This window comes from Suncus etruscus, chromosome 4 (genome assembly GCF_024139225.1).
Source record: "Suncus etruscus isolate mSunEtr1 chromosome 4, mSunEtr1.pri.cur, whole genome shotgun sequence".
Classification (NCBI taxonomy): domain Eukaryota; kingdom Metazoa; phylum Chordata; class Mammalia; order Eulipotyphla; family Soricidae; genus Suncus; species Suncus etruscus.
Genome location: NC_064851.1, coordinates 7,959,446 through 7,978,378, shown reverse-complemented (window position 1 = coordinate 7,978,378; position 18,933 = coordinate 7,959,446). Strand labels below are relative to the sequence as shown.

General features: G+C 48.9%; 1 protein-coding gene across 2 annotated transcripts in view; it reads right to left on the bottom strand.

The window, feature by feature from the left end:
• Nucleotides 1–7,884: 7,884 nt before the first annotated feature.
• Nucleotides 7,885–18,933, bottom strand: part of EP300 (E1A binding protein p300) — an 85,280-nt gene continuing 74,231 nt past the window's right edge. For both annotated transcript variants that reach the window (XM_049771527.1, XM_049771528.1), the window contains 4 exons: nt 18,199–18,363; nt 16,615–16,776; nt 10,673–10,954; nt 7,885–10,476 (listed from right to left, as the gene is read on the bottom strand). In XM_049771527.1, the coding sequence (XP_049627484.1) occupies nt 8,305–10,476; nt 10,673–10,954; nt 16,615–16,776; nt 18,199–18,363 (2,781 nt within the window). In that variant the 3' untranslated portion in view covers nt 7,885–8,304. The remainder of the gene's footprint in view (nt 10,477–10,672; nt 10,955–16,614; nt 16,777–18,198; nt 18,364–18,933) is intronic.

Here is an 18,933-nt window from a genome sequence, read left to right as displayed (position 1 = left end):
GGGGGAAGGAAAGGAGCAGAGTTGGGTCTTAGTGACAGGAACTGTTGATGGAAGTTGAAACGGCAGTTGGTGAAGAATTCGGTTGAAATATCTTGTTAAATACAGGTTGCTAAGCAACGGTGACCACTCGGAACAGAGCCACCAGTTGGTACTGGCTCAGAGCTCCTGGGGCTGTTTTTCGTGGTGTATGGGACAAAGCACCTCTTTTTGGCCGACTGGAGCCATGTTGCCACACATGTGTCCAGGCTGGTCTTCCCTTCCTTCTGCAAGCCACACTTGTCCCTCCTTCAGGATCTTCATCTCTCTCTAGACTCATTCCCAACAGAAACACAAGAATGCTCTTCTGTCACCAACACCATTTAGATGCCTCTAGCCCAGCTCCTTTGTGGTCCATGCCATTGTGCTTTCCCAGCAATAAATCATTTGAAGGACTTGTTTGCACTAAGAATTTTGTCGGGGGCTGGAGAGATAGCACAGTGGTAGGGCATTTGTTTGCCTTACATGCCAAAGGACGGTGGTTCGAATCCCGGCATCCCAAATGGTCCCCCGAGCCTGCCAGGATCGATTTCTGAGCGGTGAGCCAGGAGTAGCCCCTGAGCGCTGCTGGGTGTGACCCAAACGCCCCCCCCAAAAAAAAAAAAGAATTTTGTCAAGTTCATGTCCACTTGCCCTGAGATATAATCAAGCCTCTTTTCTCTGGGTGTTGAGGATTTACCCTTTCACAAATGCTATCCTTCTTAAACTCTTTCTTTCTGTTCCTCTGCCTCTCTGGCCAATCTCCCCTTTTGAAGGCTCCGTCTCTTCTCCATGATTCTACATACTGATGTTCTCCAGTGCTCAGCCTGAGGCTTGCTCATCACTGTTACATCAACGGTGTCCAGGTTTAGTGTAGTCTTGTTATGTCCTAGACTCACACCTCCAGTCCTTGTGTGTGCTCCGAGCTCCTCTCATATACCCATCTGACCAGATGAAAACTCAACATAGTCTCCCAAACCTATAAACACTGCACTGTCTCCCTACTCTCCTAGTTTTCACTTTTTTTGGGGGGGTGAGAGGGGCACATCCAGTGGTGCTCAAGGTTTACTCCTTGCTCTGTGCTCAGAAATTGCTCAAGGGAACAAATGGGATGCTGAGAATCGAACCCGAGCTGTATGCAAGGCAAAGGCCCAATTTTCACTGTTTAATGAGAGGGCAAAGCAACCATTCAGGAAGTAAATCTTTTTTTTTTTTTTTTTTTTTTTTTTTTGGTTTTTGGGCCACACTCGCGGTGCTCAGGGGTTACTCCTGGCTGTCTGCTCAGAAATAGCTCCTGGCAGGCCCGGGGACCATATAGGACACCGGGATTCGAACCAACCACCTTTGGTCCTGGATCGGCTGCTTGCAAGGCAAACGCGCCGTGCTATCTCTCCTGGCCCCAGGAAGTGAATCTTGATTCCTCCCTTCTCCAATCCTAACTTTAATTTTTTTAGATTTATGGGCCACACCTGGTGATACTCGGGAGTTGCTTCTGACTCTGCACTCAGGGGTTATTCCTGGAGGTGCTCAGAAGTCCATGTGGGATAATGGGGATACCAGGTTTTGCTTGCAAGGCAAAAGCCCTACCTTTTATGGTATCGCTCCAGCCTCTTTGTCCCTTCAATTCAAATATTTCCTTTTTTTTGTTTTTGGGTCACACCGACAGCACTCAGGGGTTCCTCCTGGCTCTACATGCAGGAATAGCTCCTGGCAGGCTCGGGAGATCATATGGGATGCCACGATTCAAACCACTGTCCTCCTGCATGTGAGGCAAACACCTTACCTTCATGCTCTCTCTCCAGCCCCTATTATTTACTTTTTTTTTTGTTGTTGTTTTTGGGTCACACCCGGCAGTGCTCAGGGGTTACTCCTGGCTCTACGTTCAGAAATCACCACTGGCAGGCACAGGGACCATATGGGATACCGGGATTCGAACCACCGTTCTTCTGCATGAAAGGCAAACGCCTTACCTCCATGTTACCTCTCCGGCCCCCCTTTTTTTTTGTTTGTTTGTTTTTTTTTGGGGGGGTCACACTCAGCAGCACTCAGGGGTTCCTCCTGGCTCCACGCTCAGAAATTGCTCCTAGCAGGCTCAGGGACCATTTGGGATTCCGGGATTCGAACCAATAACCTTCTGCATGAAAGTCAAACGCCTTTCCTCCATGCTACCTCTCCGGCCCCGATCACTCACTTCTTTTATTATTATTATTATTATTTTATTATTATTATGTTAAAAATGTACTTGTATTTGATCACACCTTGGCTCAGAGACCAATCACTCCAGCTGGGGCTCAGACACAGAACAGAACCTGAGTAGGCCAAGATGCCAGGCAAAGGCCCTACCTGCCGGACTACCATCTAATCAACTCAGTTCTGTCTGGTTTGTGCCCAGTTATTTATTTATTTATTTATTTATTTATTTATTTATTTATTTATTTTTGGGTCATAGCCGGCAGTGCTCAGGTGTTACTCCTGACTCTACGCTCAGAAATCGCGTCTGCCAATCTCGGGGGACCCTATGGGATATGCCAGGATTCGAACCACCGTCCTTCGGCATGCAAGGTAAACGCCTAAGACTTTCATGCTCTTTCCGGCCCTGCTCCCCGTTATTTTCTAAGACCTTTCCGAGGAGTCAGGGTGATTGTCTAATAAGGTTAGAAGAATCTTCCCTGCAGATCATTTTGGGGAGTCCAGTGAAACTCAAAGGATGGGCACCGCCACCCAATAATCCATCCTGATCAGTTCCATCCAGAGGCAAAGCGACTAGCGCTCTCGCTCTCTCTGGCACATGCCAAACAACCTCTTGCACGCACGCACACAGACACACACACACAGACACACACACACAGACACACAGACGACACACACAGACACACACAGACAGACACGCAGACACACAGACAGACACACAGACACACACACAGACAGACACACAGACACACACAGACACACAGACACACACACACAGACACAAACACACACACACACACACACACACACACACACACACCCGCGATCCGAGCTTCACGTAAGGCTTCGGGCCACCACTTCGAAGGCCTCCCGGTGGCTCCCGGGCACAACGGGCTCGGCGCGAGGGGGCGTGGTCAGGGCGTGTCCGTCCCACGCCACGCCCACTTTCGCCCGAAGGGGCGTGTTCGAGTCCACGTGGTCGCGCGGCGCGCGCTCCGATTCGAAGCGCCAACCGCCGGCCCCGCCCCGCCCGGCTTGGCCCCGCCCCCGCGGGAAGGCGGCCAACCTGCAGGTGCGAGCGAGCGAGCGCGCGCGGCAGAGCGGGCAGGTGGCGGGGCGGGGCGGGGCGGCGCGCGGGTGGCGGGGTGGGTGGCGGGGTGGGAGGCCGGGGCTGCGGGGCGGGTTGGGCCAGCCAGGCTGCACAGCCCTACGCCGGCGGGCTGGCATCCATCTCGGGAGACCCGGCTCCTGGTGTCCACGTAGCCCGAGGTGAGGGGACGCGGAGCCCCGGCCCGATGCGATGCGAAGCGATGCGACGCGATGCGGGGTCCCGTGCTGGGCTGCTTGCTTGCAAACCCCCCGGGCCGGCGGGGGCGGAGGCCTGGCCCCAGGGTAACCGCCCGGCGTCCACGCCACGTCCCGCCTCCGCCTGATCGGTGGCAGCGGCCCGATCGGCCCGAGCTGGGGCGACGAACCCCGGGGCACACGCGCCGGGCCGGCCGGGGCCCAACGTGGGCCCGGCGGGGACCGCTGCCCCCAAAGCCGGCTGGGGAGACGGACGTTCGAGCCCGCGCTTTTTTCCCCCTCCTCCGTCCAAACGGCCGCGGGCTGCTGCTTGTCGGGCGCTGCACCCCAATGGAGCCCCCCATCCCACCCTGTCCCACCGTTAAGTTTCCACCGCGGATTCGTTTTGGGGTTGTGAGTCGCCTCTTTTGGAAAGGGGAGAAGCGGGTGACAGACATCAGGGGCCAGGAGAGCACTTGCTGCAGAGGAATTGGGGGGGTTCGGGGACCCCCTCCAGCCTCGAGTTCTTCAAACTCGATTGCTGATTTCAAACCATACCTGGACTGTGAGCTGACCGCTGCTGCCCACCTCCACCACCACTCCCGCTCCAGCTCCAGCTCTCCCCCAAAACTCTGCAACTCCTGCGATGTGATATGTGTGAACTTCTACCTTTGTTTTGTTTTGTTTTGGGGTCACACCCGCTGACCCTCAAAGGTTACTCCTGGCTGTGCGCTCAGAAATCGCTCCTGGCTCAGGGGGACCCTATGGGACGCCGGGGATCGAACCAAGGTCCGTCCTGGATCGGCTGCGTGCAAGGCAAACGCCCTACCGCTGTGTTACCGCTCTGCCCCCCTTTATGTATTTATTTATTTTGGGTCGATGTGTGCATTTTAATGTCATTCTATGATGGTGTTTATTTGTGCTGGTTTGAGCTGGGCCAAGTCTGAGGGGCCCGCCAGGGGTCTCAAAGTCAATTTACCTGGGGGCCCACAGGAGGCCAAGTCGGCCAAGTTGAGTGCAAAGTCAGTAGTAAGCCTTGAACATTGGGGGTGTGTGACCCAAACAACTAAAACAAAACAAAACAAAACAAAAAAGATTCCTCTAGGGCAGGGCCGCAAACGCGAGCTTGAGACCCCTGCTAGGCCAACTCACAACTCGGAGGTGGTTGGATGGGGGTTGACAGAATTCTGAGAATTCCAACTGAGTGTTTTGCCTTTTTTATGTAGCAACCGTTTTGAAGGGCAGTGGGGATGCTAACGACTCTTGTCCTTTTGGTTGGCAGGTTCACCTACTAGGGAACTTTTGGCAACACCATGAGAAAAGTAAGTTGGGATGTTGAAGGAGCTGTTGAAGGATCCCAGATGGTTGTTTTTAGAATACTGAGAATACTGGCAGTTAATTTGGTGGAAGCGTTTGTGGAGGCTTGAGGCTGGCCTGCCTAGTAACTCTGGAGGGACTTTCTCTCTCTCTCTCTCTCTCTCTCTCTCTCTCTCTCTCTCTCTCTCTCTCTCTCTCTCTCTCTCTCTCTCTCTCTCTCTCCCCTCTCTCTCTCTCTCTCTCTCTCTCTCTCTCTCTCTCTCTCTCTCTCTCTCCTCCTTCTCCTCTCTCCCTCCCTCATTCTCTCTCTCCCCCCTCCTCTTTCTCCCCTTCTCTCTCTCCCTCCCTGTCTTACACAACTCCTTAACAAATGCTGGTTTCTGAGGAGTGACACAGACACACACACACACCCTTTGCCTCTGCCAACATTATATCCTGGGGGGGCACACCTGACAACACCTGACAGGGGTTATACCTGGTAGTGCTTGGGAGCATATGGGATGGTCGTAATCGAACCAAAGTTGGTTGCGTGCAAAGTAAACAAAAACACCCTTCCTGCTGTGTTATCACTCTGATCCTCAACTTTATTCCATTGAACGAGGAATTTAGATGTCCCAGCACTATTTGTTAAAAAAATTTTTTTTTATTTCTGTTGAGTCCAACCCACTTTCCCTCAAATCAAGTAAACATATGCATTTAATTCTGGAATATCAATCCTATTCTGTTGAACTATCCATCAGGTAGTATACTTAAAAAAATTTTTTTATAGAAGCCGGAGATAGCATGAAGGTAGGACGTTTGCCTTGCATGCAGAAGGACGGTGGTTCAAATCCCGGCATCTCATATAGTTCCCCTGCCAGGAGCGATTTCTAAGTATAGAACCAGGAGTAACCTCTGAGTGCTGCTGGGTGTGACCCCAAAAAACAAAAACTTACAGAGCTTTATTGCTGCATGAGCCCAGTTCTGCTAAGGGGCCAAGCAGCTTTGGGAATCAAAGACCCTGCTTGCCTTGCCTAAGGCCAACCAGGTTCAATTTCCAGCATCCTACATGGTTCCTCAAGCTGCGAATCCTCCATACTTCAACAAGATATTTTGGGGTCCAGCAAGTAAGTACAGGGGTTAAAGCATTTGCTTTGTATCGTCTCAATCCTCAGTACCCCCAGGTGCTGCCAGTCATGATCCCTGAGGTCCCCTTCAAAGCTTTATAGCAGAGGAAAGGATTTGGAGAAACGCAGAGGACCTTTTACTTACTGTGGTACTTTCTGGGCTGTGCATGTTTCCTCAAACGGTGTTTATGGGTCTCATCTGGTGGTACTCCAGGGGTCACGCCTGGCTGGCTTTAGGGAAATTAAATCTTTTGGGTGATGGAGTTTGGTGGTGCTCAGAGCTTAATCCTGACACAGAATGGACTTGATACTGGGCCACATACAGCTGTGCTCGGGGGACTATTACGGGGGTACCAGGGATGGAACCAAGGAAAGCCAATGATAGTTTCCAAGATGTATGCCTTTGATCTAACCCCGTTTTATTTAGGGAAAGGCACAGTGGACATATGGCTGTGCTTGAGGATCATTAATCATGCAGTATCAAGTTCTTTAAGCCATCTCCCCAGATGCAGACCTGAGCCCTTGAGTTCTCATTCACTTAAGAGATAAAATAGCTGGAGTCAGAGAGAGAGCATGGAGGTGGGGCGTTTGCCTTGCATGCAGGACAGTGGTTTGAATCCCGGCATCCCATCTGGTCCCCCTAGCCTGCCAGGAGCGATTTCTGAGCGTAGAGCCAGGAGGAACCCTGAGCACTGTCGGGTGTGACCCAAAAATATACACACACACAAAAGGTAAAACAGCAAGACCATCTATTTAGGTTCTGTAGATGAAGATGTCTGAAGCTACAGGAAACGCAAAGAGCCAAGTTTGACTCCAGGCACTACATAGTCCCCTGACTACTGGTAGGCTCAGAAAATAAAATTTTGGCCGAACATTGCAAGGAACAGCCCTGAGATTTAGTACTCAAGAGCTCCCGTGCCCACTTCTCCTCCCAGTACCGTGCTATTTTGCACTTAACAAACCAACAACAATCTGAATATTAACTCATTTTATCAAAGAGGGAGGCTGTGAGCTAGAGCCTATTTCTTTCTCTGAATATACTACATATATATCATAGTATAATAATGACTATGCAGGGCCCGGAGAGATAGCACAGCGGCGTTTGCCTTGCAAGCAGCCGATCCAGGACCAAAGGTGGTTGGTTCGAATCCCGGTGTTCCATATGGTCCCCCGTGCCTGCCAGGAGCTATTTCTGAGCAGATAGCCAGGAGTAACCCCCTGAGCACCGCTGGGTGTGGCCCAAAAACCAACAGTCAACAAAAAAACAAGAGACCCATCATTTCTGTCTTCACACAGTTTATTTAACAATAGGTAATAAGAAATCAAATTTAACAGTCTATACAGTGATCCGAAGTTCATATTTATAAGTAATCAATTTTAATTGCATGATTTACAACAGTTGAGGGTTTTTGCTTTCTATTTTCAAGTTTTACAGAAAGTATGGTGTTTTGGGGGTCGGGTGGGAGGCAAGTAAGGAAGAAGAAAGCAAGCAAAGAAGAAACCCCAGGGACATTTTGCATGTTAAAAATCACTCCACTGGAATCGTTTCTTACCCTCTTTTTAATTTTTTTTTCCTGTTAGATGTAAAAATAACGAAAAATCTTTCAAGAAACAGAACCACAATATATAATACATCAATTTGGCAGCTGCCCCTGTATAGTTTGAAAAAGTCGTGTCACTCTACATGTACAAATTATTTTAATACTTGAAGTTTTTACGCTCAAGACTTAAGGAATAGAAAATTTTCTGGAGCACAAAAGTTGACTTGGGGAGGAAAGGGGATTTTTTTTTCTCCTTTTTTTTTTTTTTTTACATCTTAAAAAGAATGAACATCTTTGCACCCAGAGAAAAAAATCGGTATTTTAATATATATTTATATATATATATATTTATATATATAGAATGTAATTTTAAAGTAACATTAACCCCTTTTGTCCTCTGGTTTTAGAAATGTTCTTTTTTTTAACTATTCAATAAAGTGAGGAAAACAGGGAAAAATGTCAACCATCTGCACCAGTAAATAATAACTATTAATATTACATATTTTCATTAATTTAAAAAAAATAATAAAACCTATTGGAGGTGCAAGGCAGGAGCATGTGGTTGGCATCACAGACCTCAGCCTCCTCCCAGTGCACACTTGAACCACACACACAAGGGAAAAAAAAGGCTGAGAGGAACCAGCCATAACAAAAATATATTCTTTGTAATCTATCGTCCCTCAGGTTCTCTTGCATGTTTGTTTTAACCACAAACAGACCTAATGCAGTCCTTATATGTTCCAAGGAAAATTGTCATTTAGGCTAAGAAAGATTCAAAAAATTGTTTTCAGTACAAAAAGTCTTATTAAGAGAAAATAACTTTTTTGCTCCCAAAATACTACAAGGTGTCTCTAGTGTATGTCTAGTGTACTCTGTGAAAGGTTCGGATTCAAGTCTGAGTTCTCGGTGCTGAGGCCCAGGTCCGTGGCACTTGCACCATGGAGGTTTGCCATGCCTGGATTGTTAGCAAGCTGAGAAAGCATAGAATTCTGGTCCGGGCTGGCAAAATGCCCTTGTTCCATAGGATTGGCCTGGGCAGCTACTAGTCCGGGGTGTGGGGAACTGGTCTGTGGGGAGACGTGGTGTGGAGAAGGTTGCGGTTGCATCCTTGGGGAAGGGCTGGAGTGGGGGGGCTGGGATTGTGGCCGCGGTGAAGGGACAGGCTGAGGAGAGCGCACTTGATTGGAAAGAGACGGGATCTGCTGGCCTTGCAGGTGCGGTGACTGGGCCTGGTTTGGGAGCATGTGCTGTTGGGGACTCATGGGGTTGGGCTGAGCAGGCGACCCCATTTGCTGCTGGAGGAGTCGCTGCTGATAGGCCTGTAGACTGCCCGCGTCTCCTGCCAAGGCCTGGGGGAGCTGGCCCATCTGTCCCATGCTGCCCTGCTGCATCTGCTGCATGTGGTGCTGCAATCGCTGCTGCTGCTGCTGCTGCTGTGGGGAGTAGCCCACACCTTGGGGCTGCTGAAACTGGCTGTGGTTGGCCATCCCAGGACCGAGGCCTGGGCCTGCCCCTGGCTGCTGCTGCCGTCTCAGGATGTCCCGGAACTGCGAGGGCATGGCGCCGTGGTTCATGTTCATCTGCTGTGCCTGGGGGCTCAGACCACCCATGGGCGGCTGCAGCTGCTGTTGTGGGGGCTGTGGGGGCAGGCCAGCGCGGGGGACACCTGCCTGCATAGGGTTCATGTTTTGCATGGTGGGACTGGAGTGGACACCCTGCTGCGCGGGCATGGCCGGAGGCTGCAGCCCAGGCTGGCCCTGGGGCAGGCCAGGCTGCCCAGGGAGGGGCTGTGGATTCGAGTTGGCATACTTGGCAGCCCGCTGCTTGATGAACGCAGCCAACAGCTGGGGGTTGGCATGAAGAATACTGAGCACCTGTTGCTGCTGTAGGGGCGAGCTGGGAGACCTGAGAGTCCGCAGAAGGTTCTGTAAGGCTTGTTGAGACACAGTGCCTGTCTTTAGGGGGTTCATGCCAACCTGGCCCAGTCCTGGCTGCGGAGCCATGTTCAAAGGCTGCCCATGCTGGGACACAGACATCATCGCTGGCCGTGGCATTCCGGACTGGAGTGGCTGGGCTTGAGGCAGTCCTCCCTGGGCCCAAGGTGGCTGCTGCTGCATCCCTGCAGGTCCCATCCCCGCTTCCAAATGCCCGCTGGGACCTCTGGCCATGGGTGGTGGGTTCATGCCCATGGGGGCCATGGGGGCCATCTGCGGCATCTGGTGCTGGATGGGCCTTTGGAAGATCTGCACCTGGGCCATCTGGCGCTGTGTCTCTGCTGCTCGCTGAATCTGCATGGCCATTTCTACCGCTGCTGGTGGGGGACCCGGAAGGGGTGGCTGTGCAGTTTGAGGAGGCGTTGGTGGGGTCACCTGGCCTGGCGCCTTCCCCTGGGACACAGGGACAGCTGCTTGAGTCCTGGGCATGTAGGGCGGCATGCTATTGGGAGGAGTGGGCTGTGGCTGCGCAGGGGGAGGCTGCGGTGTCTGGGGGGTGGTTGGCTGCTGTGCAGTAGGCGTGGTTGGCGTGGCAGGGGTGGGGGAGGGCAGGCCCTGCTGCTGCCCGACCACCCCCGTGCGCTGCATACTGGCCATCCTCCTGCGCAGCATCTGGGCCTGCTGAAGCCGGTGCTGTAGCTGCTGCTGCCGGAGCTTCTGCTTGATATTTAAGCAGAAGGGCACCGGACACTTGTTTTCCTGGCAGTGCTTGGCATGGTAGCAGCAGAGGGCGATGAGCTGCTTGCAGATGGGGCAACCGCCATTGGTTTTCCGCTTGCAACCCTTGGTGTGCTGCACCACGCGCTTCATCTTCTGGCAGGATGGCAGCGAGCAGTTGGCATTGCGGCACTGGCAGGCATGCACCAGAGACTGGATGCAGCGCTGGATGCTGAGGCGGCGCGAGTCGCCCGGGCTCTGTGTGGCTACAGCCTGTTGGTTGTTGCTCTCGTCGTCCAGGCCTAGGCCGAGCTTTTCCATCTTGTGGTCGTGGTTCTTAGTGTTATAGCAGGTGATACACAAGTCATAGTCCTGAGGGGCAGAAAAACAGGTGCGGGTTAACTCAAACGACCCTTTATGGTGCCAGCCCTTATACCCCCATCTTAGGTACTTGCCAAAGGGAGCTGACCGAGAAAGTCTCCATGTACCTAGGTCTCAGCTCTTAGGCTGTCAAAACTGCCCAATGCCAGCACCAACCAACCTCTACCGCGGTGCAGAAGACGCTCACCTCGCAGACAGTACAGTGCCAGCGTGTCTCTACATGGTGCTTGCACTCGTTGCAGGTGTAGACGAAGCGGTCCTGGCTCTGGGTGTGGAGCTCTACCAGCATGCACATGGTGGACCACTGTGCCCTTCGCAGTGAAGAGAACTCCAAGTGCTTGTCGCGGGCCAGAGTGAGGAAGGCATCCCGCCCGTCCATCAGGTCACAGGGAATGAGGGGGTCCGGGTCAACAATGGGAGGCATGGAATTGGCATTAGGGCTAGAGGTGAGACGGATGACAAAGAAGACCTGCAAAACAGACCATCGTGGTGAGCCTGTGGCATCTGCTGCTCGGCCCCAGGACAAGGTCACAACGGCCTCTCCTCCTCCACTGATGCCACAAATCCAGAGACTCAGAAACACGGGCCCAGAGCAACACCCAATTCACCTTTCTGACTCAAGTCATTTCTTCCAAAAGTGAATGAATTAAGTCAGGTTGAGCCACAGGCACAGTAAACATCTGGCATCCAACTGTTCTACTTTAAAGATGTGATTCATGGCTCACTGTACCCAAAAGGAAACAAGTGAGACAAACAACAAACACAGCTGATCCTACACCAATGACAACTGGCACAGGCTTCACATGGTGGCACTGGATACTTTCCAGTGTGAAACCATGTGGTAATTTAAGTGTGTGATCTATGAGAGATAATATGGGAAAAATAATACCGAATGGTAGATCTAAATGAAGGTAAGGGTATGGTGCGACGATTTTCCAAATTTGAGGGGAAAAAAAAACGGTGGAGGTGGAAAGCTGAAAGTAACCAGTTTCTGTCTGAAAACTCTGGATTAGCATTACTCCCTATGAACAGCAGCATAAGGCTTTGGCAAGCGGGTCCTGTCCTTACATTTAAAATTTATCTAGTGGGGGCTGGAGAGATAGCACAGAGGTCTTTGCCTTGCAAGCAGCCGACCCAGAACCTAAGGTAGTTGGTTCAAATCCTGGCGTCCCATACGGTCCCCCGTGTCTGCCAGGAGCTATTTCTGAGCAGATAGCCAGGAGTAACCCCTGAGCACCACCAGGTGTGGCACAAAAAAACAAAAAAACAAAACAAAACAAATCTGGTGTACACTAAAACAAATGGGCCTTCCACGGGCTCAGGAACACTAGTAGTAAAGCATTATCAGTGGAGACTCTTTTGATTTTGGGCCTCATCCGGCAGCACTCGGGATACTTATGGCTTTGTGCTGAGAAATTGCTTCAGGCAGGCTTGGATGCCAGGAATCAACTGGTCCATCCCGGGTGGACTACAAGCAAGCACTGCACCACTGTGCTATCACTCTGCCTAATTATTTCTGATTAGGATAAAAATCACTTACAAAAGAAAAGGACACAGAATGGAGACAAAGAAACTAAGTGCCAGAAATTTTTTTGTCTTTGGGCTACACTGGCAGTGTTCAGGGTTGCTTTTGGGGAGTCATGAGTAGAACTGGGACTTTGGCCACATGCAAACATTTTTTTTATAAAAATCAACAAAGGAGGGCCAAAAAGATAGCATGGAGGTAGGGTGTTTGCCTTGCATGCAGAAGGACAATGGTTCAAATCCTGGCATCCCATATGGTCCCCAAGTCTGCCAGGAGGAATTTCTGAGCGTAGAGCTAGGAGTAACCCCTGAGCTGCTGCTGGGTGTGACCCCAAAGCCAAAACAAACAAAAAAAAAGCTTCAGAGGAAAACAATAATAAAAATTTGCTGCACTGCGAGTAGTAGTAGGTTCTGGGTTCTGAAACCATATATCCATACAAGGAACAAACGAGACCATTCTATCAATCGCAACCACTGATGAGCACCCAAGGTATGCTAATACAGGCTTTTCCCCAAATTCACAACCTTAGACCCTAATTCCTAACAGATGATTGATTAGGAATCATCTATGTGGGAGGAGGTGCTCCACACCTAGTGGTGCTCAGGTGACCAATACGGTTGGTTGTGTGTTGAGAATCAAACTTCAGTTGTATGAAAGGCAAACATCCGGCCCAGGACCTAAGGTGGTTGGTTCAAATCCCGGTGTCCCATATGGTCCCCTGTGCCTGCCAGGAGCTATTTCTGAGCAGACAGCCAGGAGTAATCCCTGAGCACCACCAGGTGTGACCCCAAAAAGAAAAAAAAAAAGATGACTCCTGGCTCTCTGCTGGCCTTTTGCCTCCTGCCATACCTTCCAATTGTGTTGGTTTATTTCCTGCATTGGAGTTGCTACCAGATGAATCTGCATCTCTTGTCTACCTGGACAGGGGGCATGGGAATCCCTCTCCCTCATCTGGGGATTGTGGAACACACAACCCACCATTCAACAGGAGACCATATAGGATGTAGTCAATCGAAGCAGGGTCTGTCTGGGGTCGGCCACACGCAAGACAAATAACCTACTGCTCCGGTATTGCTTTGGCCCCTCTTTATTTTTAAACTAAATCACTAAGTTCATAATGACTTATACTAAATCTCTCACATGTTTATCTTAGATTTTTTTTTTTTTTTTTGGTTTTTGGGCCACACCCGGCAGTGCTCAGGGGTTACTCCTGGCTGTCTGCTCAGAAATAGCTCCTGGCAGGCACGGGGGACCATATGGGACACCGGGATTCGAACCAACCACCTTTGGTCCAGGATTGGCTGTTTGCAAGGCAAACGCCGCTGTGCTATCTCTCCGGGCCCTTTATCTTAGATTATTTTAAGTCTGAAAATCCAGGACCAAAGGTGGTTGGTTCGAATCCCGGTGTCCCATATGGTCCCCCATGCCTGCCACGCTGCCAGGAGCTATTTCTGAGCAGACAGCCAGGAGTAACCCCTGAGCACCGCCAGGTGTGACCCAAAAACCAAAAAAGAAAAAAAAAAAAAAAAGATTATTTTAAGTCTGAAAATGAAAGAAAAAAAATTTTAGGGGTCGGAGATAGCATGGAGGTTTGCCTTGCATGCAGGAGATCAGTGGTTCGAATCCTGGCATCCCATATGGTCCTGAGCCTTACAGGAGCGATCTGAGCATAGAGCCAGGAGTAACTCCTGAGCGCTGCCTGGTGTGGACACCCCTATCCACCAAATTTTTTTAAAAATATTTTCAAGACAGCAGCCTTGAAATTCTAAGTCAGACCTTAAACACCTAAGAACAGGGGTGGCGAACACGCGGCTCTCAAGCCGCATGAATGTGGCTCTTTGTCTCTTATGTGTTTAATATATTATTGTTAAGATTATATGCTTTTGTGTGAGTGTCTGTTTTGGAAGGTCACTGTGTGGTGTGGCTCTCTGACTCTCACAGTTTAAAATTTTGGCTCTTTGTTTCGAACTTGTTCGCCACCCCTGCCTAAGCAGGACCAGGGAGATAGCACAGCAGTAGGTCATTTGCCTTGCATGCGGCCAACTGGGGAGGAACAACAAACCCAATTCTGCTACAAATGAACTATAATAAGTTTAAAGTTTTAATTTCCCAGAGAGTGGGTTACATACAAGTGCATTCCTGATTTTTCCAGTTCACATTCAATGTATGACTCCCTTTATGGTTTTTGGTTTTGGGGCCATATATGGCAACACTCAGGGGATACTCCTGGAAGGATGGGGGAGGGGGGCTATATGGAAAGTCAGGGATCAAATCTGGGTTTGCCGCATGCAAGGCAACTGTCCTTCCCCACTGTGCTATCACTCCGATGCTCCATTTATGATTTTTTTTTTTTTGGTTTTTGGGCCACACCCGGCGGTGCTCAGGGGTTACTCCTGGCTGTCTGCTCAGAAGTAGCTCCTGGCAGGCATGGGGGACCATATGGGACACCGGGATTTGAACCAACCACCTTTGGTCCTGGATCGGCTGCTTACAAGGCAAACGCCGCTGTGCTATCTCTCCGGGCCCCATTTATGATTTTTTAAAACAGGCTACACCCAGAGATCTAGCCACGTGGAACTGGGACCAGAACATCTGAGGTTCGAGCTTGACTGCTTTGCCCTTTCCCCTGACACACACAGCTGTATTCAGAGTTATAAGCCTTCTATCTAGTGGGGAGGCTCTAAGGAGTGACCACCTGGGAAGCTGGGGGAATGAAACTGACTTGGACCCATGAACAAGAAGTACCTGTTCTACATTACTCTGCCCACAGCTCTACTTCTTCAGCTATCTCACAAAACTTAAGTCTTTCTACTTTTCTAGTTCTACTGCAGACAAAGTGGAGTGGTGCATGGAATTTTTAGGTCTGTGGTTTGAAACAAAGGAAGAATACCTAATAAGCCAATCTCCTGAATAATGAAGAATACTTATTTAATAAAGGGGCAGAGAGTATACAACAGTTAGGGAGATTCCCTGAAAAGCAGCTGAAAGATTAAATCCATTTTACTCTCTAAGATCCCCTAAGCTCACCAGAAGTTAATTTCCGGGTATTTAAAAAAAAAAAAAATCAATGAATGAGGCCAAAAACCTTTAAAACTCACATACAAACACTCAATAACGTGGAGTAGAGAGATGGAAGGCATTGGTGGTTGGAATGTTACACAGGTGAAGGGGGTGCTTTTTTTTTTTTTTGGGCCACACCCGGCAGTGCTCAGGGGTTACTCTGGCTGTCTGCTCAGAAATAGCTCCTGGCAGGCACGGGGGACCATGTGGGACACCAGGATTCGAACCAATCACCTTTGGTCCTGGATCGGCTGCTTGCAAGTCAAATGCTGCTGTGCTATCTCTCCGGGCCCAGGGGGGTTTCTTTTATGTAACTAAAACCCAACTACAAACACGCTTGTAATCATGGTACTTAGATAAAAATATTTATAAAAGGGATCAGAGAAATAGCGGTAGGGCGTTTGCCTTGAAAGCCGAGACAGGACCAATGGTGGTTGGAATCCTGGCACTCCATATGGTCCCCGTGGCCATGCCAGGAGAGATTTCTGAGCAGATAGCCAGGAGTGTGGCCCAAAAACAAAGAAAATTTTGTTTTGTTTTGTTTTTTTTGGGTCATACCCAGCAGCACTCAGGGTTACTCCTGGCTCTATGCTCAGAAATCGCTCCTTGCAAGCTCAGGGGACCATATGGGATGCCGTGAGTCGAACCACCACATGGGACGCTGGGATTCAAACCACTGATCATCTGCATGCAAAGCAAACACCTTACCTCTATGCTATCTCTCCGGCCCCACAAAAAAAGAAATTTATAAAAACAAAACAAAACAAAATACTCAATAAGATCATAAAAATCAGACCATCTAAGATCCAGAGTGATAGGACAGCAAGTAGGGTACTTGCCTTGGATGTCCAGAAGCCCAAAGAAGTGAATCCTGAGAACAGATAGGAGTAACCCCTTAATCAGGACCTCACAGAAAAGGACCAAACTATACTTAAAATCTTTTGTTTTTGGGTCACACCCAGCAGCACTTGGGCTACCCCAGGCTCTATGTTCGGAAATCATCCCCTGCAGGCTGTGGGACCATATGGGATGCCCGGAATCAAACCACCGTCCTCCTGCATGCAAGGCAAATGTCCTACCACTGTGCTATCTCTCAGGCCCCTACACTTAAAATCTTGAGACATAATCCACCCATCATCTTTACTTTAAACACATCTCATTCAAACTTAACATTTGCTATTCTCTACCAAGCCTCTTTTCTTCCCTCAAACTGCTGAAATAATTTCTTCCTACTGAATTTCAAGTGACCAGGTAATCTTACCATAAACACAAATATTGACAATATGGATGGCTTTTTTTTTTTTTGGGGGGGGCACCCACACCCGGCGATGCTCAGGGGTTATTCCTGGCTATCTGCTCAGAAATAGCTCCTGGCAGGAATGGGGGACCATATGGGGCAATGGGATTCAAACCAACCCACCTTAGGTCCTGGATCGGCTGCTTGCAAGGCAAACGCCGCTGTGCTATCTCTCCGGATCCTAGAGGGAGTTTTTAAAGCAACTCTGTCCCTGTTTGTCCTGTCTTGGAGGCTGCACCTGACTTACCTCTTTGTGTTTCTCCATGGTTGCATACAATTTCTGTGAGAGATCATTGGACACGTTGGGCATGCCAGGCTTCTTCTTATTGCCCCGACTCAAGCTGCTTTTGTTTTTACTGGTTTTCTTATTATTCTTTTTCTTTGCATTTTTGCTGTCTCCCTTTGTCACCTTAAGTTTAGAAAAAAAGATCAAAGAAATGTTAAGAAGTGATCTGGAAAAACAATTAGTATATGGCATAAAAGACATTACTACTTTTTTTGGATGATAATCTTTTGGGAAGTGGTGGGACAGTTCGGCCCTCCCCACCCCCCAGTGCCTGGGGGTTCTAACCTGGGGTGGTCCAATGACCTAAAAGGCAAGCACATGGGCCCACTGAGCCATCTTCATTCCCCTATTTAGCAGCCAGAGCCCTTCTATTTAGCTGTTTTCCTCTTTCTTTCTTTCTTTTTGGTTTTTGGGCCACACCTGGTTGACACTTTGGTTAGTAATCCTGACTCGGTGCTCAGAAATTGGTCCTGGCTTGGGGGACCATATGGGAACCAGGAGATTGGACCGGTCTGTCCTTGATCAGTCATGTGCAAGGCAAATGCCCTACCCATTTTTAAACATTTTTGATTCAGGGGCCCAGAGAGATAGCACAGCGGCGTTTGCCTTGCAAGCAGCGATCCAGGACCAAAGGTGGTTGGTTCGAATCCCGGTGTCTCATATAGTCCCCCAAGCCTGCCAGGAGCTATTTTCTGAGCAGACAGCCAGGAGTAACCCCTGAGCACCACAGGGTGTGACCCAAAAATCAAAAAACATTTTTGATTCAAACTTCCATTTTGTTTTTGGCCACACCCAGCAATGATTAGGAGATACTCCTGTCTCTGCTCTCAGAAATTCCTCCTGCAATATTGCTCCAGCCCCAATATGATTTATATTTTCACATTTAATTTAAATTAAATAAATTTCATTTCAATTAAATTTCTCTAATGGGTCTGGAGATGCCTCAAACTGATCTATCCCAGATTTGAGGAAAGGGAACAAAAAGCGGACACGTGAAGACCGAATAGAAGTGAGGAGCCAGCTATCTTGGTTTCTTTTACTGTAGGGTGGTGTTTAAAGAACTGGGGAAAATCTACCATTGACTTTCACTTACAGCACTATAAAGGACTCTTTTTAGAGTCTTTAGACAAAAGGCATAAACAGACCTCAATGAGGACAACACAGATCTACAGTGGAAAAATACTCAGCAAAATGAGCTAATACTCAATCTCTTTCAACAAAAGCCACGTTCTGCTGTGAACTGGATTTGTATTGTAAATATGAGTTAAAAAAGCAGGAGTTGAGGTGAAATTTTACAATCGATGCTGAAATGTTTAGAACCTCAACCAAAGAGGCTGCCAAGACTTCTTTCCAATTCAAAAGTTTCTTTCCCATGGGCTTTTGTTTTGGCACCACACCTAACTGCGCTCCCCTGGCTCTGTGCTGTGATGACCAAGATCAAATCCCTGCATTATAGCTTCGACCCACAAAGATTCAAGAAGATGAAAGGTTTAGCTCACTACTGCATTACACATGAGAATCACAGAAGAAGTTGGAAAGTCTTACGTCTGTGCTCTCATTGCTTGTGTTTTCCTCCCGCTTTCGTTCTTCCTCTTCCTGCTCAAGTTCCTTAATGCTTTCTTCAAGAACATTGGGCCAGAAATCACCCTCAAAGTAAGGCAATTCCTTGGCACTTGTTAATCGATCTTCAGTAGCTTGTTTAAAAATATCCTGTGAAAATATGCAAAGAAATTTCTTTAAAGGCAATTGTTGAGAAGCAATCACAGTTAAGGATTACACGGGAGGAAAACGTAAAATAAAGCTAAACTCATGCCTAATATTTAGACGCATGAACTAAAGTCACTCGCTGTCTTTAAATAAACATTATGTGGGGCCCGGAGCACCGCCGGGTGTGGCCCAAAAACCAAAAACAAAAACCAAAAAAAAAAAAAAAAAAAACCATATGTGGTGCAAACTAGGAAGTGTTAGAGGGACATTCACAACATTCCAGAGCAAAGTGAGTATTGTGCACCCAGCCACCTAGTCCCAGCATCCCAGTATTAAAAAACAACAAATCCTGGAAACTTTGACTATAATTTGATCTACTTCCATTTTCCATTCCATAACCTAAGATAAATCAAGAAATTTGTTTAATCAAACGAGCAATTTTCCCTCATGTTTGTGTAGCGAAGTACTTGAGGTGAGACTTTAAGTTACTCCAGGGACTAAGTGAAGCTCTCATATATGCTGCATGGTCTGAGCGCTCTCTGGCACTTTGGAGCTATTCTTTAGATGGAGTAA